The sequence below is a fragment of the Lagenorhynchus albirostris genome, chromosome 3 (genome assembly GCF_949774975.1).
Source record: "Lagenorhynchus albirostris chromosome 3, mLagAlb1.1, whole genome shotgun sequence".
Classification (NCBI taxonomy): domain Eukaryota; kingdom Metazoa; phylum Chordata; class Mammalia; order Artiodactyla; family Delphinidae; genus Lagenorhynchus; species Lagenorhynchus albirostris.
Window position 1 is genome coordinate 105092663 of NC_083097.1, and position 24711 is coordinate 105117373.

The 24711-nt window shown below is 40.9% G+C and overlaps 1 protein-coding gene across 1 annotated transcript in view; it reads left to right on the forward strand.

Annotated features, from left to right (window-relative positions):
• The window catches only part of MEGF10 (multiple EGF like domains 10), a 362791-nt gene that overhangs the window by 303837 nt on the left and 34243 nt on the right, over window positions 1–24711 (forward strand). Inside the window, exons 9-15 of the mRNA XM_060143502.1 lie at window positions 1254–1374; window positions 5187–5323; window positions 12853–13065; window positions 19605–19779; window positions 21064–21184; window positions 22000–22163; window positions 24425–24527. Of these exons, the coding sequence (XP_059999485.1) occupies window positions 1254–1374; window positions 5187–5323; window positions 12853–13065; window positions 19605–19779; window positions 21064–21184; window positions 22000–22163; window positions 24425–24527 (1034 nt within the window). The remainder of the gene's footprint in view (window positions 1–1253; window positions 1375–5186; window positions 5324–12852; window positions 13066–19604; window positions 19780–21063; window positions 21185–21999; window positions 22164–24424; window positions 24528–24711) is intronic.

Here is a 24711-nt window from a genome sequence, read left to right on the forward strand (position 1 = left end):
TGGGTGGGTTCAGTGCCTTAGAGAAGAAGGAAGGTGAAAGATGTCAGAAATAGTCCATGATGAAAGGTTAGCTGGGTTATTTAATGCCCATAGATATGTATGTTGCTTTGTGAATACGAAAGTACATACATCACACCTGTGCAGGATATGTGCGCACAGATAGTTTAATTCTTTCTGGGGAACACTAAAGCAGTTACTTAATCTCTACTACTTTATTTTGTGGGAAGGGCATTCTGCAGTTTGCTTGTATTAGCAAACAGACTAAGAGGCAGAATTTGCCAAAAAAAAAAGTAGGAGATAAAACAATTTTCTTCCCTTAATGAGAAAATTACACTTGTAAGTCACAGAATTAGAACTTGAAAAAAATGTGGCTGACTCGGTAAATACTTCCTGCTGACAGTGTTAGGGCTATACAAGTAGAGCTAAGGAAAGAATTGCATTAGCCAAGAAAGCCCTGATTTTCAGAAGCATGGATGATCATCTCAGACTATTTAATTGTTAATATTGCTTTTATGGGTTTTTATCAAGGCCACAGTTGCATAGGGCTTTGGGAAACTTGCAGCAATTTTACAGGAGAGTAAAAAAGACAATTAAAGGCTTAGGGAAGAAGGTGTATTCATACATAATGGGATGGGGGCTTGTCATTCTGAAGAAGAGAACGCTGAAAATTGGTTATGAAGATTTTGTACACTAATGGGATGATGTGTAGACGTTTCAGTCTCCTTTGAGGTTAGAACAAACACACCAAATAGACTTCCAGTGTAACCCATGAGCTTTATAAAAGTTACATGGAAAGTACCTGTCACCAGGGAGCGTGTGGCCCACGAGAGTCATCCTTGGTGCTCTCTGATAGGACAGATTCTCCTCAAATTGAAATGGTTTCATTAGAAAATATCCCAAAACATGGGAATTCCTTGGTGGTCCAGTGGTTAGGACTCCATGCTCTTACTGCCGAGGGCCCGTGTTCAATCCCTGGTCAGGGAACTAAGATCCCACAAGCCTAGCATCATCCCCCCCCCCAATCAAAAAAGCTAATCACTCAGAAGATATCCCCAAACAAAGGGAAGGACTAGGTGACCCCTCAAAGACCCTTCCAGCCAATATGATTGATGCCCTTGATGTTAATGAAACGAACAATACTGGACAGAGAAATCTGGTCTATTTTGGGGCTGTGGGTGCTGCTGTGTCTGTGAACCTAAGGGTTGTGTGCTTGGGTAAATCATGGTGTCCTTTGTCACATGTTAATCCCTCAGCTGTGAGGATCTTTGTCCCCCTGGCAAGCACGGGCCACAGTGTGAGCAGAGATGCCCCTGCCAAAATGGAGGTGTATGTCATCACGTCACTGGAGAATGCTCGTGTCCTTCTGGCTGGCTGGTAAGCTCACTTCCACCCTTCCAAAGCACCCTGTTCCAGGATACTCAAGTGAAAACGCATGTGGAGGACTTTGACACAAAAGAAAGTTACATTGATGGTTAAAGATTCCAAAATTGGAAATACCTGATCATTTCAAAGCTGGAATTTTTCAGTCCAGAGAAGGCAGAAGGTGATTAAATCCTGAACTTGAAGTGTACTAAGGGTCCTCATGGAAAAGATAGTAGGTCATGTGTTCTGCATTTCCCCTCAGGATATAAAAGGGAAATATCTTGCCTTACACATGACAGCAAGAGCTGTCAAACCCTGCAACTATTTACATAAGCATTTTCATAATTATGCTCTACGGATCATTAATATTCTTGGGAACATTATTCTCAACAGGTTAAGTGTTATGTGAAAAAGTTATTCAGTCTTACGAATCTGGAGACACATTGAGGAAAGCTTCCAAGTATTGCAGAACTTCTCAGAGGTTATAGTATGATACTTTAGGAGGAAGCTATATGTCACCACACTTCCCAAACTTTGACTGTGATACTCTGTCTTTTTTTAATAATTAATTTATTTTTATTATTTATTCATTCACTCTTTTTGGCTGCGTTGGGTCTTTGTTGCTGTGTGCAGGCTTTCGCTAGTTGCGGCGAGTGGGGGCTACTCTTCGTTGTGGTGCGTGGCCTTCTCATTACTCTTTATGTAGTGTCTCACAGGCTTAATGTTATGTGGAATAAAAAATGTCAAAGCTGGTTTACTAAGTAGATTACTCTGAAATCAGGAAATAACATTGGTTCGTATTTCTCTAAGTCGGTTTGTGTATAAGTCTGCTTGAAGGCAGAAGAGTGAATGACCAATGTCTATTTCCTTCGTTAACATACAGAAAATAAAAGAACAATTTACTTGATGATTACCTTCCATCTCCATGAACTGTAGTGAAGCTGTTCTTGCAGGGGTTCAAGTGACTTAATTGCCAAATCCAGTAGCAACTCCTCTCTTCTCATTCCACTTCACTTCTCCAAAGCTTTTGACTCTGTTGCTCATCCACCTCCCTTTCCTAATCTCTTTTCCCTCCAGTTTTTGATAATCCTCTGTCCTACCTCTCTTACTAAAAATCTCTTTTCCTAATCCCCCTTCTTTTACATACTGCTTTGTTACAGTATTTCCTTGGTTCCAGTCTTACCTTTCTCTTTTGTCACTATAAATCTTTTCTGGAAAGCTCATTAGGATCCATGGCTTTAACAATCATCTGCTGATTTTCCCAAACCTTGACTTTCCCTCACTTGACCACAGATGTGTATTTGATGTGTCTGCCTTAGGAGCCAGACATGGGATGGGACTGGTTTGGGATTGCCCTTGTTGTAGGCATGGAGCAAAGGAGACCTGGAGTCCACTTCCTGGTGAGAATCACAGGAAGTAAGGTTGAGTTCAAGATGTTAAGACCACTGGGACAAGTGGAAAAGAAATATCAGAACCAAGGCAAGAGCTGGAAATGGTAAGTGGCAAGACAAGAAAGCAGAGCCTGGGGAAACTCTATGAAGCAATGGAGTCAGTGCAAGGGGGCCTTTTATTGATGCCTCATGGTGAGGTGAACAGGGGAGCTATTGAAGTACTACTGAGCTGGAAGCAGGCCCGTCAAAGTCAGTGGTCACAAAACCAAATTTGTTGTACCCCTAATCCTTTGTTGTACCGCAATTCCTTTTTTACCTTTTTTACCTTTTTTATCCTCATTAAAACCAACACTTCTTTTTTAGTTGCCCAAGGTAGAAATGCTGAATTATCTTTGACTCCTTCTCTTCTTTTATTTCTTGTATTCAACCTTTTGCCAACACTGGTCATTGCTTGGTCCTTGGCAAGGGATGGATTTTGCTGGGATAGCAGAGTGTCCAGGGAGCTCTGTGTTCTTTGAATGAGGAGCTATAGGCATGTTACTCCTAGGATTTTTGTGTAGACATTGTCTCTAGAGTTGCCTCATCTTGAGATTGAAGCTTTGTTCTTCTTCTGGGTTGGGGTGGTCATGATGTGGGATAGTGGTAACCACAAGCTTGGACCGTGAGTCCCAGTAGGTGGGCAGATGGCCCTCTCCATCAGCCCAGTGGAGCCTCCCCAATACTCTGGGGCCCCTACCTTGATAGATGTTTCTTACTGAATGTTTCAGGTCATTTTTTTATGTGCATAGCTGAGCTTCCAACTTACACTTCTCTTTACAACATTTTCTTTGTGCAATCATCCTAGGTACTTTTCATGATGAATATATATTCCTATCACACATACACATGTATGTATTTCAACTAATAGGAATAATGTGAGCAAATAGCTTTAAGTAGGACATTAATCCTTATTTATAAATAATATTTCAACAGCATCTCTGAAGCTTATGTGGGACCATTACAAAATGTGAGTAGTTAGTCCCTGAGAGAGTGAGAATTTTCACCAGAACCCCTGCTTATCATGGATTAACCCTAGGCATGTTATTACTTTAGTCATGTTAATATGTTGTGCTAGAATGGAGGGGTCAGAGCTATTTTTACATCTTTCCCCCTCACCATGTTATGAGCTAATTAAAGGTTGTGACTTTATCTTTGATTCTCAGAGCTTAGCACGATGCCTGGCACATAGATGATTCTCAGTTAAGTATTGATTTGAATCACCTCTCAAAGGCTTTTTCAGTTCCAAGATTCTGGAAGAACTTTCCTCATTGGTAGATAACTAGAAACCACCAGAGGAGACTTAATTAGCACACCAACTGCCTTTGTAGATAGCCAGGAGTTAGAGGAAATGTATTTTCTTACACTACCCAGAATAAACATTTACAAAACCATCTGGTGTTCGCTAGCCTCCAATATCAGGGTGCCCACAGTCTGTCTTTTTTATAGAGAAGGAGGACAAAGCAACAGCTTCCAACATTTAAAAACATTGTAAAAATTCCTGTTACTTGGGATATGTTGTTTGCTGAAACAGTAACTCCAGTAAATAGATGATAAGCTACAAGCCCAAGTTATGTAGACGAGTGAAGTAGAAAGTAGTAGAATATTTCATGGACTTATTGGCAAAGTATCTTATGCTTCTCCACATAGTACTGGAATAAATATGACAGTATCTGACAAGACAGACAGCCTCTAGGGTGAGGAGATGTGTCCAAGTTACTCTCTCGATTTTTCTCCCCAGGAAATAGGCTTTCCTATTGATCTTGGCCCAACAATGTTTGTTGAACCTGCTGAAAATAAAAGTGTATTTTCTTCTGAAATAAAATGTATAGGTTCATTTCTGCTGAAGTATTTCTTAGGCAACGTTATCATTAATTCAGGTACAAAAAATGTCAGTCTTTTCTTATACTTCCTTATAAGAAATAAAACCAGTGATGAAGTTTATTTTCTCTAGAACATATGGTGAAGCATTTGGATATTCCATTTGGGCCAGATGTTGTCATTTATGTAATGGATGCTCAATAAGTATTGTTGACTTACTGTACATGTAAGGCACAAGGAAGAATACTTAGGAGGATTTGTAAATTCCTTAGGTTTCCATAATAATTTGATGTAACTTTATTTTTTTAATATAGGTATTTCTTAAGATTACTATTCTGCCACCTATGAGTATATCTTGAGATTAAGGCTTACTAAGCAAAGAAGTCAATTTAGAATTTCTAACACTTTCGAGATGATGAACAGAGTGTATGTGTTCTAAAATCTCCTTTATCTAATCTTTTTGCAGCCCTGTTCCTATATCCCTCCTCCCTTTTTGTTTCCCCTCTTTTCTCCCTTCTCCTTTGGCCCTTCCCTGGCTGGAGGCCCATCTAATTTCCCAAGTCTCTTTGAATGCAGGGCACAGTGTGTGGTCAGCCTTGCCCCGAGGGTCGCTTTGGAAAGAACTGTTCACAAGAATGTCAGTGCCACAATGGAGGGACATGTGATGCCACCACGGGCCAATGTCACTGCAGTCCCGGATACACAGGGGAACGGTAAGGGACATCCTTGTGCTTCTCTGACTGTTTGTAACGGTGTGAAAGGAGAGCTTGGAGGGTCCAGGGAACACATTTACTACCATTTGTCGGTGACTATTCTGTAATCATCCAAGAAGCATCTGTAAGGTATCAGTGTGTTTGACAGATTCCTTCCCAACTCAGTGCATAGAAACTGGATCACAGACAGCAATGGTGAATTGAAGATACAGCAATGGTGAATTGAAGATATTATATTTTATTTAAAAAAAATAATAAAATGTCAGAACCCATGATGGATGAGTTCTATACAGTTAAGTGTTTAGGACAGCCACTTCAAGCACCAATACTTTTTACATTTTAAAGATTTTTGGATAGATTTATTTTAAAATGGGATGTGTACTTAGGTATCTTTAAAAAGTATGTCAGGCATAAAGTTACCTTCTTATGATGCTGTGTACTCTTAAGAATAGCAGTCGTGTTTTTTTTTGATATTGAACTGCATGAGCTGCAGTGTATTTGATATTGAACTGCATGAGCTGCAGTGTATTTTGGAGATTAATCCTTTGTCAGTTGCTTCGTTTGCAAATATTTTCTCCCATTCTGAGAGTTGTCTTTTCGTCTTGCTTATGGTTTCCTTTGCTGTGCAAAAGCTTTTAAGTTTCATTAGGTCCCATTTGTTTATTTTTGTTTTTATTTCCATTTCTCTAGGAGGTGGGACTAAGTGAGAGAGTGGCATTGACATATATACACTACCAAACGTAAAATAGATAGCTAGTGGGAAGCAGCCACATAACACAGGGAGATCAGCTCGGTGCTTTGTGACCACCTAGAGGGGTGGGATAGAGAGGGTGGGAGGGAGATGCAAGACGGAGGGGATATGGGGATATATGTATACATATAGCTGATTCACTTTGTTGTACAGCAGAAACTAACACACCATTGTAAAGCAATTATACTCCAATAAAGATGTTTAAAAAAAAGGATAAAAAAAAAGAAGAATAGCAGTTGTTTCATTGTGCAGTGCTGATAGAGTAAGACCCCGTGGGACTCACAGGGCTCTCTGGTCGCACGTGATGCTCGTGTGGTGCGTGGTTTTTACACCCACTGCTTGTCCTTTTTTGTGTTAGGTGGTAAACTGTTACCCAGAGTGCTTTTACGGCTTCTAATTAGCTCTTTAATCTGTTGCATTCTGGAAGACTTGATAACCAAGCTTGCTAGATGTGTGTGTAAAATTAGAGAAAGAGGCTTGAGAGGCAGAAGAGTATAATAGCCAAAAACAAAGATTTTGGAACCTGTGTCCTTGGAAACATCCTAATCTATAATGTTCAAATAAATAACTGTACTTTCCTCTAGGGTTGTTATAAGGATTAAATGAGTACATTAAAGCATTTAGAACAGTGCTGAAACTTGCAGATATTAGCTATTATTGTAGTGGAATGGTTTCTATGAGCTGTATAAATACTAGCGATTATTTGAGTGATGTCTAGAAGCTATATAGATACTAGGTATCATCATTTTTTTGGTGATATCTGTGAATTAAGAATTCCTTTAACCTTCCTCTAATTTTTTTCTTTCTAAAATTCTGGTCTAATTTTATGACTTTTAATAAGATACTGTAGGGTGTTTCCCCCCACACACACTTAGGCTCTGCACTTCCTTATTAAATTTTTTTATAAGTATTTTGTAATTTTTGAAAAATCCCATTTAAGTTTTTTTTTTTTTTTTTTCTTTTTTGCGGTACGTGGGCCTCTCACTGTTGTGGCCTCTCCCATTGCGGAGCACAGGCTCCGGACGCGCAGACCCAGCGGCCATGGCTCGCGGGCCTAGCCGCTCTGCGGCATGTGGGATCTTCCTGGACCAGGGCACGAACCCACGTTCCCTGCATTGGCAGGTGGACTCTCAACCACTGTGCCACCAGGGAAGCCCCCATTTAAGTTTTTAATTAGATATTTCTGGATAAAGAAGAACTTGCCTTTGAATATTTTTTTATTTAGCCACCCTACCAAACTTCTTAGTTAATTCTCATGGTATTTTTAGCAAATACTATGGTTATTTTATCATCTACAAATAAAGACAAGTTAGGCTCTTCTTTTCAAGATTTGTAATGATTATTTTGTTTTCTTGAGTTGTTGCATTAATTTAAACCTCTGAATGAATGTTGACAAATAGAGGTAATAGTGGGGATTCCTGTCTTCTTCCTAATTTTATTGGAAATGGCTCCAGTATAGTTTCATGTTTGTTACTGTCTTTTTCATGCTTCAGTAGGTTTTTTTTTTAAGTTTTTTTTGATGTGGACCATTTTAAAAATCTTTATTACACTTGTTACAATGTTGCTTCTGTTTTATGTTTTGGTTTTTTGGCCGCGAGGCATGTGGGATCTTAGCTCCCCGACCAGGGATCGAACCAGCACCCCCTGCATTGGAAGGTGAAATCTTAACCAGTGGACCACCAGGGAAGTCCCTTTGAGTAGTGTTTTTTTTTTTTTAAATTAATTAATTAATTAATTATATTTTTGGCTGTGTTGGGTCTTCGTTTCTGTGCGAGGGCTTTAGTTGCGGCAAGTGGGGGCCACTATTCATCGCGGTGCGCGGGCCTCTCACTGTCGCGGCCTCTCTTGTTGCAGAGCACACGCTCCAGACGCGCAGGCTCAGTAGTTGTGGCTCATGGGCCTAGTTGCTCTGCGGCATGTGGGATCTTCCCAGACCAGGGCTTGAACCCGTGTCCCCTGCTTTGGCAGACAGACTCTCAACCACTGCGCCACCAGGGAAGCCCTGTTTTTTTTTTTTAATTCCTATTTTTATTAGGAACTTTTGTTAGTAGTATCTGTTTAATTTCATTAAAGACTTTTTCATCTTTTGTTAATATAACTACATATTTTCCTTAGTTTTTTGATGTTATGAAGTATTGACACCTTTAGCACATGGTTTTTACAACATGTAATTGGGCTACTCAAAGTTTTTGTGCCCTACATCCTGGTTTATGATTGTATTTTGGAAAATGATGTTGTTAGATGAGTTCTGGATCCATGTGGCATTAATATCTTAATATAGAAAGATGAGTCAGGAAAGGAGAGGCATGGGACCAAGCAGAACCCTAAATAATAGTTCTGTGTAATATTTTTGGACCCTAAAAATTTAAATATAATGGTTTTCTTGCCCTGTAGGGATTTAAGTCTCAAATTCAAGGAACCACAAAATCAACAAACATACAGGCCGGCTTATACTCATCTTTACATGATACAGGGAAAGGGGATAACATACAGGGAACATAACATACAGGGAAAGGGGATAACAGCTAATTTTCAGGTGAGTTTTAGATTTGAGGCAAAGCTGGCAAAGAGCTAGAGAAAGAGAAGGAAAGTGAAGAGGGAACTTGCTTCTTGACTTGTTTTTATAACTTGTTTTTCCGATGAACTGATGACATGACTCCTGTTTTCAATTCTGCTCTCACTATCTGAGTTCAAGAGTTAACACATGCAGACACACACACACACACACACACACACACACACCACAATGACAACAAGCACATTTGTCATCGTGAAAGGGAAATAATAAGTGGTTATAGAACCATCTGTGGCAGGAGGTGTGGGGAAAGCAGCCCAAAGGCCTGGGGACTTGCCATTTCCCCTGTTTTGAGAAGTCAGCGAAACCTGATCACTGAGGTCAGATCAGAGGGAAACAGGTACCACCGCAGGCAGCTGGCCCAGAGCGTACCCAGGATGTGGGGATGGCCCTCCCAGCCAGAGAGAAAACAGAACAAACAAAACGGGCACCTTGTAAGCAGGCAGAGCAGATCGTGGGATGCCCCCATAATAGGCTGTAGGGTTTGTGGGACGGTTGAGAGGACAGCGTGGTGAGGAAATCTCATGCGGCACAGCCAAGTATGAGTGGTGAGAGCATGGCTTTCAGATCCTCACAAAAATTCTTCTGAAGGGGTTAAAAGAGTGTTCTTAATGCTGATGGGTTGTCATGGCATCATCGCACTGGGGCCTTTGATGGCCTAGCATGAGTCCATGTACATAATTGGTGCTCCTTACGCGTTAGCTGAGTGGAGAGATCCGTGGATCAGTTATGGACTCTGTTAAGGTGAAGCCAGCCTGCCATGCTGTCTTCTGTACCACCCTGAAAGTGAAGAAGAATGTGGGCCAAAGGAGGTGAAGTCCAAAATTGGAGACAGGAATTGGGGGATGCAGAACTGGCCTTCAATGGAGGAACTCTTTCCTGCTTCTGGGATTGTGGAAAAGTTGGCTCTTTCCCAGTGTTCTTTATATTTCCCCAGAGCAGCAGTTCTAGATGTTTGAAAGGTAGGCAGCCTATCTATTGATCCCAGTTTAATGAGGAATGTGATTCTTTCACACTAAATCATGGTTTGGCCCATTTATTCAGGTCAATCTTGGAGGGCCATGCTCAAAAGGACAAAGGAGAGAAAGGAAGCTGGCGCCCCTTATGTGCTAACTCACTTCCTTTTCCATAAGTTTACAGTGAGATACAATATGATAATCAAAATGATATTCAAACAAGGCTGTGACCCTCACTGGTTTGGGTATTGGTGTCATGTTTTATGAGGTTATCTCTACTTAATGCTTGTCCATTTTTCCCAATTCCAGGGTATTTTTCAAAATCTAAAAAAATAAAATAGGAACTTCACATTTTCATATTTCTACTATGGCCAATATTTATTGCTATATTTTTATCTGCCTCTCTGCCATCTCTCCTAAGAAAATATTTCCTCTTTTAATGACTTCCAAAATTACTTTTCTTATTCCACATGGGACCACAAAAGCAACATTAAGGGCATAAAATTCGTTGGGAAATGATGCTTCTTTTAGAAAAAGCCCAAAAGGGAGATAAGACTGCTTGACAAAGGCTTCTAATTCAGCCAATGAGAAGGATGTAAGCTACTTCATGATTGCATTTATTTTTAAGGTGGAAAATACCTACTTCTAGAAAGATATCCTACCATTTTGGTGTGGTAGGTGGAAGCAGACATAACTATTATTAATAGGATTCTCTTACAAGTACAACATTGACAAAAAACAAGTGGGAAGGTAAACCAAACTTTACTGGCTACTTCAGTAAGTAAAATTCAAATGGCTTTTTGCCATTTAAAACAGAAACTCAGTATGTTTAAGTATATGTTAGAAAGGTAAATATGGGTCAGGCCCAGCTATTATGGATTTTGTTTTCTCAGAGAGAAGGAAGTCCCTGCCAAGATAGGACAGAATAGACACACTGCTCCCCTGTCATTTGGTGGCAGACATTTTTCCATGCTTCACGTTTTTATCCTGTTCCCCACTTTTAGAGCTGTGCTTTTTCCTGAGTTAAAATCCTGGAGTCCAAAGCATAACATTTGGGTTTCTTTTAGTGATTTTATTTACCTTGAGCATAACTTTTTCTTTTTTTCTGGTACTGCCTTGCAAGGATGTCTGGACAGACAGGTTGCCAAGCTGTCTTGCCAGCCTTCAGTGGAGCCATGAGGAGGCCCAATGATTGTCCTATAGCATTTCTTTCTCCAAAGTTTACATCTTTAAGGAGTAAACTAAGTGACTTGGCTTAGTAAAGCTTCTTACAAGTTAAAAATAGAGTACCTTTAAAAAATACTCTGGTCTAAAAATAGGTTTACTCATGTGTACCTTTGCAGCACACATCTGATTTTTGCTAAATAAACTTGGTTCAATTACTCCAGAACTTTTCTAATGCTTTGTTGAGTGGTTGATTTGAAGACTTTGCCATTGACAAGCCTAAAGATGTCTAGAGTCTGTGAAACTAAATTTGCAAGAGGCCCTTTTCCCTAAATACATGCCAGAACCAGAGTTAAGGAGAAAAATATCAAAGGGTTCTCAAGATTTATCCTCTGCCCTTAAATAGAATCCCATCCAGCCTTGGTATTGTTAGTCCTCACACCCTATCATTAAAACTATGCAAAGCCTTGTGGAAAATGTTTGCTTTTCAGCCTCTTTGCTGTTGCTTTGAAGTCTGCTTGGATTCATTATCATGCACTTGCCCTTGCCCTGTACCCATTTGAAAAAATGCAGTGCTGACCTACATTTTGGACTCTGGGTCTGGCATGACTTGAGAGCCACATGGGAAGTGGCTGCCGAGACTCACAGAGGGTACCCTGCTTGTGGCAGCACTCTGGGTAGGCGAGACCCCGGCTTCCCCTCCCTTGGCAGAAAGGGCTCCTTCTGCTACAGAAAGTCCCTTCGAGTCACCTTGCCTGGTCAGAAAGAAACTTGGCTGGCCCGATAGCTAGTCTTGCGTTCCATGGAGCCATGATGATTTTCTCTTCTCAATACCCTCCAGCAACTCAGCTTCCCACCAGATCCAACTTACCTAGAGCATTTCCTTATGCCGGGACCACACTGTTAGGCCATTTTTTAAAAGACAATAAAGTGAATTTTTTTTTCTTACTATTTAGTAGCCCTTCCTCCCAACAGAGGACAAAACCCCATTTAATAAAAAATTTTGTGTTCGAGAACTCCCAGCATCTCTACCGTCTCCTGGCAGGAGTTCCCCAGGTTGAAGTTGAGGACACCTCATTTCAGTAGCTCAGACTTTCCCACATCTAAGGAGGACTTTGTTTGTTTAGCTACATAACTTTCTAAATGAGGAGCAGTGATTGCCATTCAGCTTTGAAAAGAGCAGATACATGGCTGAAATTAAAAATTAATGTCAATGTGAAAGCCAAGAGAATTAATATTTCGTTTCAAGTTTGCTACAAAGTTTTCTTTGAAATGGGGAAAGCATATATCTTATTTTAATTGAAGATAGGTAATTTACAATGTTGTATTAGTTTCAGGTGTACAGCAATGTGATTATACATATTCTTTTTCAGATTCTTTTCCATTTTAGGTTATTAAAAGATATTGAGTATAGTTCCCTGTGCTATACAGGAGGTCCTTGTTGTTTACCTATTTTGTATATAGTGGTGTGTACCTGTTAATCCCAAACTACTAATTTATCTCCCCCTGCCCACTACCCCCTCTGGTAACCGTAAGTTTGTTTTCTATGTCTGTAAGTCTGTTTTGTAAATGAGTTCATTTGTGTCATTTGTTTAGATTCCACATATAAGTGGTGTACGATGTTTGTCTTTCTCTGTCTGACTTACTTAATGTGATAACCTCTATGTCCATCCATGTTGCTGCAGATGGTATTATTTCATTCTTTTTTAGAGAAAGCATATATTTTAATTCCCTAATGATGGGCTGGGAACTCACACTAGGGCAGTTCATCTTCTCCCTTTCCTGGTATCTTCTAAAGTGCTATGTATGCCTTTAGCAAGGACTAGGTGTAAAACATGCTTTTCATCCCAAGCTCATAATTTTATTTTGTTTTTGTTTTTGCTATTTCTGTAAACAGGTCATACTACTGTTACTACTATAATTTATCTTAATGCTTTTCATATCTGTAATGGTACAATTACCAAGTAAATGTCAAATCCAAAAAGGATATCATTGTAAACATAACAAAGCCTATCTGAATCAACTGTGTATTTTCACAAGGCACTGACTAATCTATTTTATGCTCCCGCCTCCTGCATGACAGGTGCCAGGATGAGTGTCCCGTTGGCACCTACGGAGTTCGCTGTGCAGAGACCTGCCAATGTGTCAATGGAGGGAAGTGTTACCACGTGAGCGGCTCCTGCCTCTGTGAAGCAGGCTTTGCTGGCGACCGCTGTGAGGCGCGCCTGTGTCCAGAAGGGCTCTATGGCATCAAATGTGACAAGTGGTGTCCGTGCCACCTGGACAACACTCATAGGTGAGGGTCAGCTGCCCCTGGAATGATGTGTCCTATTAAAGTTTTCACCGCAGTGTCCACTATTTAGAAGGAGGGATTGGCAGAGAGATTTCCACCCTGAGACCCTTCTTGCCTCTGGGTCATCCAGGGCAGGAACCACTAAGTAAACGGAAGTCTTTTCCACTTAATGGAACAAGTCAGAAGTGCTAAAATTGTTAGATGGCCGTGGATGGATATGAAACCCTATTCTCTGTTAATGGCCACTAGAAAATATTAAACTTGCTGAGGTTAGTAGAATATATCCCTAAGAGAGGGACATTCCCTTAGAAGCAAAGATACAATGAGAGACATGGGTTAAGCCCAGTTTAGTACGTAAAACTATCACAAAATGATTCTCACTGCAGCCTCTTTTACTTGACGTCTGCCTAGCCAGGAAGTGTACTGGTGGAAGTTTTGTGACAGTGTGTCACGTGTGGTTGTGAGATATGTGTTCAGAATTGATTACTTGGACATAGAATTCATAGAGGTCTTTTGGCTCAAAAATTTCTCGAAGAATTTATGAACAGGAAACCAAGATCCCACCCACTTTTCTGTACCTTGTTTGCCCCTGAAAATATCTATCCAACCGTTTCTTCCTCTCCCTCCCCCAAGGACCAGATACATATCACTTAAAGTTCTGGGCCTCGTTTTCATACTGCTGGAAAAGTTGAGTTTGAGAAAAATGCAGTGCATTGTATAGCGGTTCAGATGACACCAGAATTACCTTCATTTGCGTTCAACACAACTGTTACTTCATTTATGTTTCTGAAAGGTAACTTGTGACCACGTCAAATCTCAAATGCACAAAAGTTAAAAGTAAATAGAAGCCTGTAGTGGGTCTCTTCTTTAAACCTTTATTGGGAGCCAAAAAGAAAAAAAAAAGAAAAGGACTTTGCACTGTGTGTGTGTGTGTGTGTGTGTGTGTGTGTGTGTGTGTTTGTGTGTGTGTGTGCTGAAATACATTTTAGTGGGACATATCAAAGAAGGGCATTCTTTTTTTTTTTTGTGATACACGGGCCTCTCACTACTGTGGCCTCTCCCGTTGCGGAGCACAGGCTCCGCACGCGCAGGCCCAGCGGCCATGGCTCACGGGCCCAGCCGCTCTGCCGGCATGTGGGATCCTCCCAGACCGGGGCAAGAACCCATGTCCCCTGCATCGGCAGGTGGACTCCCAACCACTGCGCCACCAGGGAAGCCCAAGAAGTGCATTCTTAATGTGTCTCAAGCAACTTAGTAAGCTACCTTAGTCAACTTCTGGTTTTCTTCATTGGAAAATATTGCCACTCTTTACATGACAGTTTGGGGAGTAAAAATGAATAATCTCTGCAGGATTTTGTTTTTCAACTCTTTAGTGTTGAAGGAGCTGGCAGGATTAGGGACAAGTCATAAGTTTGGCTCATTAGTTTGGCTCAAGTCATTAGTAATGGCTAAGGACTTTTTAATGCCAGTGTGCTGTTTCGTTGTATACAGATGCAGCCTGAAATCAAATAGATTAATAAACCTATACAAAGGATCTCTGCTATGAGAAGGATTGGAGAAGCAGAGGAAATGTTGATTTTGTTGGAATTAGTTACCATATTAGTAGCTGCAAGGTGCAAGTGGACAGTTTTTAGGTTGACGTCAGTACCATATAATTTTGACATAGGTCATGTGTACCTAAGCATGTATGCTTTAACAAACAAGTACATGAACTTATTTGATAGTCACATAGATCAAAAGAACACTAAAATCTGTCTAATAATGTATAACAAATAATCAGAAGATTAAAAAACAATTAGCCTATGAAGTGGCTTCTCTAGATAATGACAGCTATTTTTTAAAATTAGCTTGTACAAATTTCTGTTAAGACCAGTTGAATGTTGATTATATGACTCTGCCTTTTTGAATTCACAGTTGAAGCCACCCATCTATTCTTATATCTTGAACTTCTATGTAAAATTCCTAGAAACACAAGGTTCCCTTTGAACCAAAAGGCATAGAATCTTTGTATTAATTGAAAGTCTAACTTACCATTTAATCAGGCAAGAGTGTAGCTTACTATTGCATAATACATGATGTATATTTATCCTAAAAGTCTTTGTCATAATTAATGAAATAACTAATGCACACTATCAGTTTACAGTGTCTTTAGGTAAATTTTTAGTTCTGTGGATATGTCTGTATTGACATATATTGAAGCCGTATATTTGAGTAAGGGTTTGTATCAGTTAGTTTTGCTGCATAAAAAAAAACCCTACCCTAAACTTAGTGGTCTAAAACAACAATTATTTGTTAACTGATGATTTTTTGCTTGATTCTTTGGGCTGGGCTCAGCCTGGTGGTTGTTCTGCTGGTCTGCCTATGTTCAGCTGGAAGATCAACTAGAGGCTGGAATTCCTGGAATTCCTCACTCACAAGTCTAGCATTTACCTAGGTGATGGGAGTGACTGAGCCATATGTCCCCAGCATCTAACAGGTTAGCCTGGGCTTCTGTAAGTGGTGACTGGCTTCCAACAGCAGCAAGAGAGAGGGCAAGCCCCAACATGGAAACACTTTTCAAACCTTTAGTTATTGTCATGTTTGCTAATGTCCTTTTAGACAAAGCAGGTAACACAACCAAGTCCAGATTTGTTACACTCCACCTCTTAGTGGGAGGAGTTACAAAGCATTTGTAGCCATTTTTATTTTGCAAGCTATCGTAAGGTTGAAATGAATTTAAATATATTTATAAGTGATATTAGTATTTTAAATTACAGCACTGTTATAGAGCCTAAGGACACTCTCTGTGAACTGGACTTCTTAAAACTAACTTTTATAGTGGAAATGATTTTGAACAGGAAAACAAAGTTCAAGATTCACTGAGATTCCACATGGGATATGTATATTAGCTCTTGTTAATAAGGACATTTAATAGCTGTGGGCAATCAGGGTGTGCCTATTTGCAAATGCCACCTAATTGTCATATATTTGAGCATGAATAATATCTAAGGAAATGAATAAAAGGAAGTTCAATGATTCATTCTATTTTAGCCAATATTATATAGGATACCTGTAATAATTTAACTCTTAAACTGAAAAACTTTACTAGAATATTTTTATCTAGTTATATATGTGTAAAAAATGGTAGATATTCCTATCTATGTTTAATCCGATCTTCATATTACACAGAGCAATCTGTTCTTTAGAAAGAAATCAGGTAGGAGGATATTACCCTTCAACCTCCACTCTGCTGCTTTAACAACAACACGTAAATCTCATTACTAATTAAGCTGCCTGCATGAGAACCCATCAAATGCCTCCAAAGTGCTCTGGCTTCCTACATATAATTACAAATTGCAGAATACTAATTTTGGTGTCAATCAATTTGAGAACCAGTGTGCTGCACTAATACTCAGTGGGGGGCATTGAATATCAATTTCTCTGCCTGCCTCTAGCTTAGTTCAATTCTCTGTCCCCGAATTGTCTATTCTGCTTAACATTTATATCTATACCATGAATATTATTTTCTACCTTTTAATGTAGAATAGTATTTTCTATCAAAATATGTCCTTTTTTTAAATAGTATCTTAAGATGAACTACTTTAACCAATCCATCACTTGGAATATTTCTTTTCTTTTTGTCATATGTAGGGCCTTTCTAAAATAAATTTAAATTTGTCCATGCTTCTTGCACAATACAAGCTTTTATTGGTCCTGCTACCCCTTTTATCCTTGCAGTTTTAAAATTTAAATTTTAGCAATTCTTTTTCATATATAGACCTCCTAGCAGGCTGCTATCAAACTTCCTTTTCCTTTGGTGTGAAAACAAAGAAAGAAATCTGGGTTCAAGTTTGATTCTGCCACTACCTGTGCAAGACTTTGAATAAATTCCTCTTTCCAGGTCTCTCTTCCCTCATTTATAAAATGGAATCATACCTAACACTGTGAGCATTAAATGAAATCATGCACATGGATTGCTTAGCATGGTGTTAGCATACATTCAGTGCTAGTCTGTGCACCTGCTTACAATATCATCATAAATGTCACTTAAGTGACTGTCTCCTGCAATTAATGGTGATTCCTTTTAAGTCATAAATTTGACATTTAAAAAACTAATATTAGGGGAAATCTGGCCTTTGTATGCAGACATACAGATTATAATTTAACATTGCTGGATGACTTCGAGAGATCAGGGGAAGCAGATTTGTGTGGGAAAGCACGATCCCTGGAGTCAGACCCCGCCACACATCAACTGTTGACAGTTTCACTTGTTCGCTTGATCAGTGCTTACCGTGGGCTACTGTGCCCACGGCCAGGTGACAAAACACCCTGAATTCTTGTCCTCATGGAGCTGGAAGTCTAGAGGGGAAAGAAGACAGGGGAAGGATTATAAAAATAAACATAAGATTACAGATTGTGATAAGTGAGATGAGCAGGGTGCAATGAAAGAGAATAATAGGAGAGACCTAACTGAAACATGAGTGGTCAGGGAAGGCCTCTCTAAGTAAGAGAGATTTAAGCTGAGCCTGGAAGGAGAAGATGGAGAGAGCTAGGCCAGGAGTGGGGAGACAGCATTCCTGGCATATGGAATAGCCCATGTGAAGCCCTTAAGTTGAAAAACCTCAATGCTCTTACAAACTAAAAGAAATCTATTGCGGTTGAACATAGTAATAAAGAGAGAATAACAATGAAAGAAGAGGTCGGAAAGAAGGCAGTAGCCAAATGATGAAGGCCTATGGGCTATATTTAGGGTCATCATATATCTGGTGTCACAGGAACTGTTTGGTTTAGGCCTATTGCCCTAATGTAATTATTAGTAACTCCCTCTTCACTCTTAAAAATGTCCTGGTTTAGACAATAAATAATCTTCACTCTAGCTGTATTAAACAGTATGGATTTTATTCTGAGTGTAGGCTTCAAAGAGAGTCTTTGAAGAATTTTAAGGAAAATGATATCATATGATCTACTTTTTAGGTGATGAGGCATGAGTGAATGCAGGGAAGGAAGTCGGAAGGCTATTCAGGAGTGTAGGAGAAAGATGACCTTGCCTTGGAGTGGGATGGTGACACTGAAAATGGAGCGATGTGGATAGATTCAAGACATATTTTGGAGTTAGAATGGTTAGGTCCTAGTGATGAAGTTAATATGGGAGATGAGGGAGAAGGAGTTATCAAGGATAACTGTGAGGTTTTTAGCTTAAACCACTGAGTGGCTGGTGGTGCCATTACTTCAGTGGAAAGCAGTTGAAAGGAAACACTGAGTGAGGAATGAAGAAAGGGAAGAACCAGAGCTCCGTGTTTGATGGTCAAATTTGAGAAGTCATGGAGATGCCAGGTATTTTGCCCAAGGATAAATAGCAGATAAGTAGATCTGAGTAGTTCTAAGTTGATTTGAGATTCAAACTCTTGTCTTATGAGTCCAAACCTTATATACCCAAGAAACCATCTTAAATGTAGAGTTGTGCTTGAATATTTCTTCCTGTCATGTTTCCTGAGTAATGCTTGTGACGGATGCCTAGGCCTTTGCTTCTGGGCACTTAGTCGCCATAGGGGCCTAAAAGTATATTTAAATAAATTTCTAAAAATGAGAAAAAACTGTCTAACCCACAGGCCTTTTCTTTAAGAAAAAGAGATAGGAAATGAGATTATGGGGTGTGGCTGAGACCCTCACTTGACAGATTAGGATGTCAGGCACAGGGAGGTTATGTGTTTTCACTGATGTTGACCAGGTAGTGGGAGAGCTGGAATGTACAGCCTCAGTCTTCATCCCTTCCAGGTCATGGTTCTTTGCAGAAAATCTATGAACAGTCCTCCGGTGAGAGGTCATTTAGCAAATGTCTGGATGAAACAGTGGGTTTTGTTGTTGGCCTGAGTTAAGGGGAGGGTTTTATCTCCATCAGGGGAGAAACACCATCTTCAACAGTCTTTCAGTTGTGAGCAGAGCTAGTTTGATTGTTCAGATTTTCCTTTGGCGAGAAGCACATGTGTTTTGAGCGTTACAGAGCACCCTGTTGTGTGAGCCTTGCTAACCCGTGCCTCTTAGCGCAGCTGATGTGTCCATTTGCTATGGAGTGACAGCTGGCTGCCCGGCCCATCAATGCGACTGCTGTTTCAGGTAGAGACAGCTGCTCCGCCACCAGGTATGGGGAGCCGAGAGAAGAAATAGACTAAAAAGGTCGCTGCTCCAGGAGTTCCTTGGACATCACTCTGGTGAACTGACTTGGTAGTGTTCATTGGATGGAGTTCTTTAGATAGTCTCCTCTAGTTGACATCTTATCAAATTAGTGCTTTCACTTTACAAAAATTAAAATGAGTTTCAGACAAAAGGACACAGTTGTTTAGAGTCATCCTGCTAGAACATGATGCTGATTTCATGCAACATTTGTGGTACCAATCAGGTTTCAGCCGATTAATTAAATCATACCAAGACTGGGAATGAAGTTTAAATTATCGTGCATGGAATTACCCACACATTTAATGATCATGGCTAAAGCAACATTTGCACGGGCCTTGGGTGTCATGTTTACCCGAGAGTGACTTGCTCCTTTCATCCACGTCTCTCAGCTGTCACCCCATGTCTGGAGAGTGTGCCTGCAAGCCAGGCTGGTCAGGACTCTACTGTAATGAGACATGTTCTCCTGGATTCTACGGGGAAGCTTGCCAACAGATCTGCAGCTGCCAAAACGGGGCTGACTGTGACAGTGTGACAGGAAAGTGCACCTGTGCCCCAGGATTCAAAGTGAGTGGCTTGGGCTGTGGAGGAAGGAGATAAGGGGTGCAACTTGGAGCATATTGATACCATGATTTATATGACCTTTTCTGAACTCCAATGAATGTGCTAAAAATCAATCGCATCATTAACAAGAAAGAAAATGAAGAGAAAAGTAATAATAAGAGATATACTTACCTGAGAATGATGACTGGGCAAGCCGGTGAAACTATAAAGTGGCATTAATATTTAATTATTTAATTAATATATGTCATGAAGTAAGATGTATTTTAATTATTCCTTATGTAATTATTTTATCATGTTTTATAGGTAGCAAAGAAATTTTCCAAGTAGGATATGTATTATTGTCAACCGTTTTTGTTTTAATTCCATGCAATTTGAAGGTGCATACTACATCGTTAGCATTTATTATATATTAATATCCAAGGATTAGTAGTATATAAGTTTTTCAGTCCCTTTGAGAATCTAGACCTTTCCAATATGCCTATAAGCTAACAGAGAATTTTGCCTAGTTTCCAGGATTTCTTAGCAACAGATTAGAAATTTTTGTTTTGAAGGAAAATGGGTTGTTCTTGAGTTATTTTCTCCCCTTTTTAAGAGAACATTAAACTGTGAAGAATGTTGATGATTACTCCAGAGCACATAATATAGAATGAGTGAGTCATAAAGTCTCAGAGCTGAGATCTTTACAGGATTTTCTAACCTGTGTCACAATTCTTTGGTTGAGCCCTTGAATTATCCTTAAGAGTCTTCTGTTTTTAAAGGAGGGTGACCTCCAGTCACCTTTGGTAACCAACTTCTATGTTTAAAAGCTCCCTGTCAGATAATAAATTGAATCATGCTGCTGGCTGAGTGTGTTCTATTCCTTTGCCTCACCCACTAATCGTATTACATGTTATACAAGGCAGTCTAGGAAGCATTGCAATTTAATGTATAGTTCATATTTATGTTTATTGACAGTAATTGTACAGCTACAGTTTGTTGTTCTACATCTACTTGTCTGAGCAAGGACAGAGGGTTTTGAATTTATTTGCTACCAAGGAAAACTTATGAAGGCAGCAGGCTTTTTTGGGGTCCTATTCAATACTGTATCCTAAATATAGGCCAGCTAGCATTGCCGTTGAATCTGTACAATTAGTATAGTGGTGATGTTATAACAACTCTTAAAAATACAATGTGTTAAAATTAGAGAGGGACTGTAATTAGAATGGACAAGATATATTTTTGTTCATTTGTGTTGGCCTTATTTCATGTGGTAAAATTGCATGCATTTTCCTATTTGTGCCCATCTAGGGAATTGACTGCTCTACCCCATGCCCTCTGGGAACCTATGGGATAAATTGTTCCTCTCTCTGCGGCTGTAGAAACGATGCTGTCTGCTCTCCTGTGGATGGGTCTTGTACTTGCAAAGCAGGTGAGTGGGTGAATGAGTCTGTTACCTGATCCTAGTCCTGTTAACTCCTAAAAGCACAGGAAAGAAACTTTAACTAGGATTCTAGCTCCAGCTGTGCAGAAATACGGTGCCTGGACTCAGCAAGACCCTTAGCCAGGGAGAGCTCTCCTGCTTTCGTGAGTCAAAGGGAGAGGCTCACATGAGATTATCTCTGAAGTCACTGCCAGCTCCAAAAGTCTGTGAGTCTCTGTGCTTTGGTGAAGCGTAAGCAAGCAGACATGTGTCCATTCCCCTAAATTGATTGGCCTGGAGTCCTGACAAGAATGCAGCCAAGCACCTGATTGTACGTGGGGGCCGGATCGTGTTTATTCACAGTTGCTGCAGCAGCCGGATACTCACTGTTCACTGGATACTCACTGTTCATGGTTCATGGGCTCCTGCTTTAAAGATGGGGTTGTTCTTTCAAACGCAAACTTTCCTTCTCCCTCCCATACAAATATTTCATTTGCTGACCTGAACAAAACTCAGCACCCCACAATGTGCATCACTGCGCATTAGATAGTGAGTGATGTGCGTTGTGCATCTTCACTTCATCTCTCTTTCCCCAGTAGCCCGGTAGTGCTTCTCAGTGTTGGCATCCTTGACAGCTGTGCGGGTGCTTTAGCTCATTTCTGGTAGAGGCTTTACGTGGCAGAGCCAATGCTCCCTGAGCTGTGGCAGGGGCACTTCTGTGTACCTCTGAGATGTTTCTCAGGTGAAGAGTGGCTTGGAAAGGCTGGGCAGAGCTCCCTGCTGCCTTTGTTTGCTCACGTGCCCTGGCACTCTTGTCGTGGCAGGCTGGCACGGGGTGGACTGCTCCATCAGCTGTCCCAGTGGCACATGGGGCTTTGGCTGTAACTTAACATGCCAGTGCCTCAACGGCGGAGCCTGCAACACCCTGGATGGGACCTGCACCTGTGCACCTGGATGGCGCGGGGAGAAATGTGAATTTCCCTGCCAGGTATGACCCAACTGGGAGGGCCGGGAGGAGCTGATGCCAGAGGGTTAGCTTATTTTTGCAGACTTCATGATTTAAAGTGCCTGGTAGTGAACCAAACCATAGTGACTACTAGAAGAATTGAGGTGTTTCAACTCAGATTGGATACAGGATAGGAAAAGGAATAGATGTGGAAATCAGTTAGGCAGCTTTGTGAGAATCCCTCCCTTCCTCTCTCTCCTGGTTCCCGCCACCATTCCCCTCTGTTTTCTCTATTCTAATATACCCATATCTTCGTGGCAACCAGTAACCAGCATTTGTCAAACACCCAGTGTATGCCTGTCAACTCTCCAAATACTGTGTTTCCATTATAATGGAAATCCTCCAGGCTTTGGGGTGGAAAGTGGCAGGACATTGAAAGGGGGGTGGTGATGGTGTCACAGAAAGCCTCAGTGAGGTGGGGAAAGGTTTGGAAACAGCTGCCTTTTAACACAGATATCTCTGAAGTCACACAAATCTCCATAGATTTCCATGGTTCAAGGCTGACTCTGTTCCCTTGACCTACTTTGGAGGCACCCATCATCAGAACCCCTGTGCCGAGTGTGCCGCAGGCCAACAGGGTGGGCAACGGGTAGTGCATTCTGTAGTAACAGCCCATTTCACTTGCTTCCTCTCACGCACGGGGCCAGTTTCCTTCCCTCTTTTCCATTGCTCTCTCTCCCTATGCTCCAGAGCCATTAAGCATTCTCTCAGTGGTGTGTGTTCTCTGCCTCCCGGGGATCATCTGATGGTGAGGTGACACCATGACCCCCTGAACTGGCCCCGTCGAGGGGGGCCTTCCACAGAGCGCTTTTCTCCCTGGGCTTCCTCCTCATTAAGTGCAGCCCATTTGGCAGCTAGAGAGCATCTCACCGGAGGCTATTCCATGCCCTCCAAACCCCTGGGACAAAGTTAGCTTAGCTTTGCCTCCCGTCATCCACCAGCGAACAGATTATCAGTGCTCTGAGGTGGGCTTGAAGATCACCCTTCACTCCCAGTCTGAGTGTGGACAAAGCAAAGCCCCCAGTCCTTTTTTTGGTATATTATTAGATGCATTAATAAATCAGCAAAGGCTGAAGATGGTTTAGTGGCTCACACTGTGGCAAAGCTAAATCCTATAAGCCCGAACAAACATTAGTAGAACGTAAAAATGTTTTTTTAATATTTTATTTTAGTAAGCACTAGACAAATGATTATGCCATCTAACACCCACTACCTGTTTAATGCTGGTTCTCGGTGCCTCCCTCTTGGTAATTTTGCAGCTTGGTGCTGTGGGAGGTTTGTAGTAGTCTCCCTCAGTCAGGACCTGGCAAAAGAGCAGGGCTTATAAATGCAGAACTTTCATTCCTCTCCCACAAAGTAAATGATCACGTCCGTGAAGAGTCTCATCTCTGCTGGACCACCAACGCGGACGTGCATGTGAAAACATTCAGGTCTGGGAGGGGATGAGGGCGGGGGTGGGGGTGGGGGTGGTGCCGACACACACTGCATCCTGGCTCAGGAGGTTGAATCAGAATGTTTCATGTGGTTTAGATGGCAACATGGAGAGGAGGATGCTAATTAGGAAAAGTGACAAAAGATGTTAATTTCTCCTAGTTCTATGTATCTCATTGGCAATTTATGGAAATGAGCTTCATCATTAGAACTGTTATTTTTAAAATTTTAGGCTTTCTTCATGTGGGTCAGGGACTTCCCTTTTCACTAATGAATAGAATGCCTTGTAGGAGAATAAAATTCTGGAGCCGTGTATGGTGGCAGATGTTAACTTATTGTGGTGATCATTTCACAACATAAACAAATATCGAATCATTATATTTTAGACCTGAAACTAATAAAATGTATGTCAGTTATACCTCAATGGGGGAAAATAAATGCCCTGTAAGGAGTACTGAAATATTTTATAAAAATCTTTAGGAACAAAAAGACAATATTTTTATGAGTTGTGGCTCATGGTAAGATAAATATTATTTTAATTAATTGGCATGTTTACCTATATTTGGTTTGGCATAGTTGGTTCACCATTCGTATGGTAGACATAAACTAAGGTTTGAGCGATTTAAAAATGCTTACCTCTTGCAGCCTAGCCTATATTTGGGGGGGCCAAGAAGACATGGGAAGAGGTGATTGTAATGCATGCTGCTGAGAGGTGTTTGGGAGGGGAGGGTGCTGTTTCTGAAACGGCTGACTGAGGTCCCTCTCATCTCCCACCATGGGATTCCCATCCCTCATTGCTATCTTCCATGCAGGATGGCACGTATGGGCTGAACTGTGCCGAGCGCTGTGACTGCAGCCATGCGGATGGCTGCCACCCCACCACGGGCCATTGCCGCTGCCTCCCCGGATGGTCAGGTGAGAACCAAGGGGCACTACTTGAAATGGGAAACTACTTGAAATGGGAAACACGCCAACTTGTGCCTAGCGCTGTTCCTTGCTACTTCAGAGAAACATGCACAGGTCAACTTTTCAGAAAAAATTGAAAATATGGTAAAGTCTCCAGGAAGCGGACAAATTTTTACCCAAGAAGTATTACTGC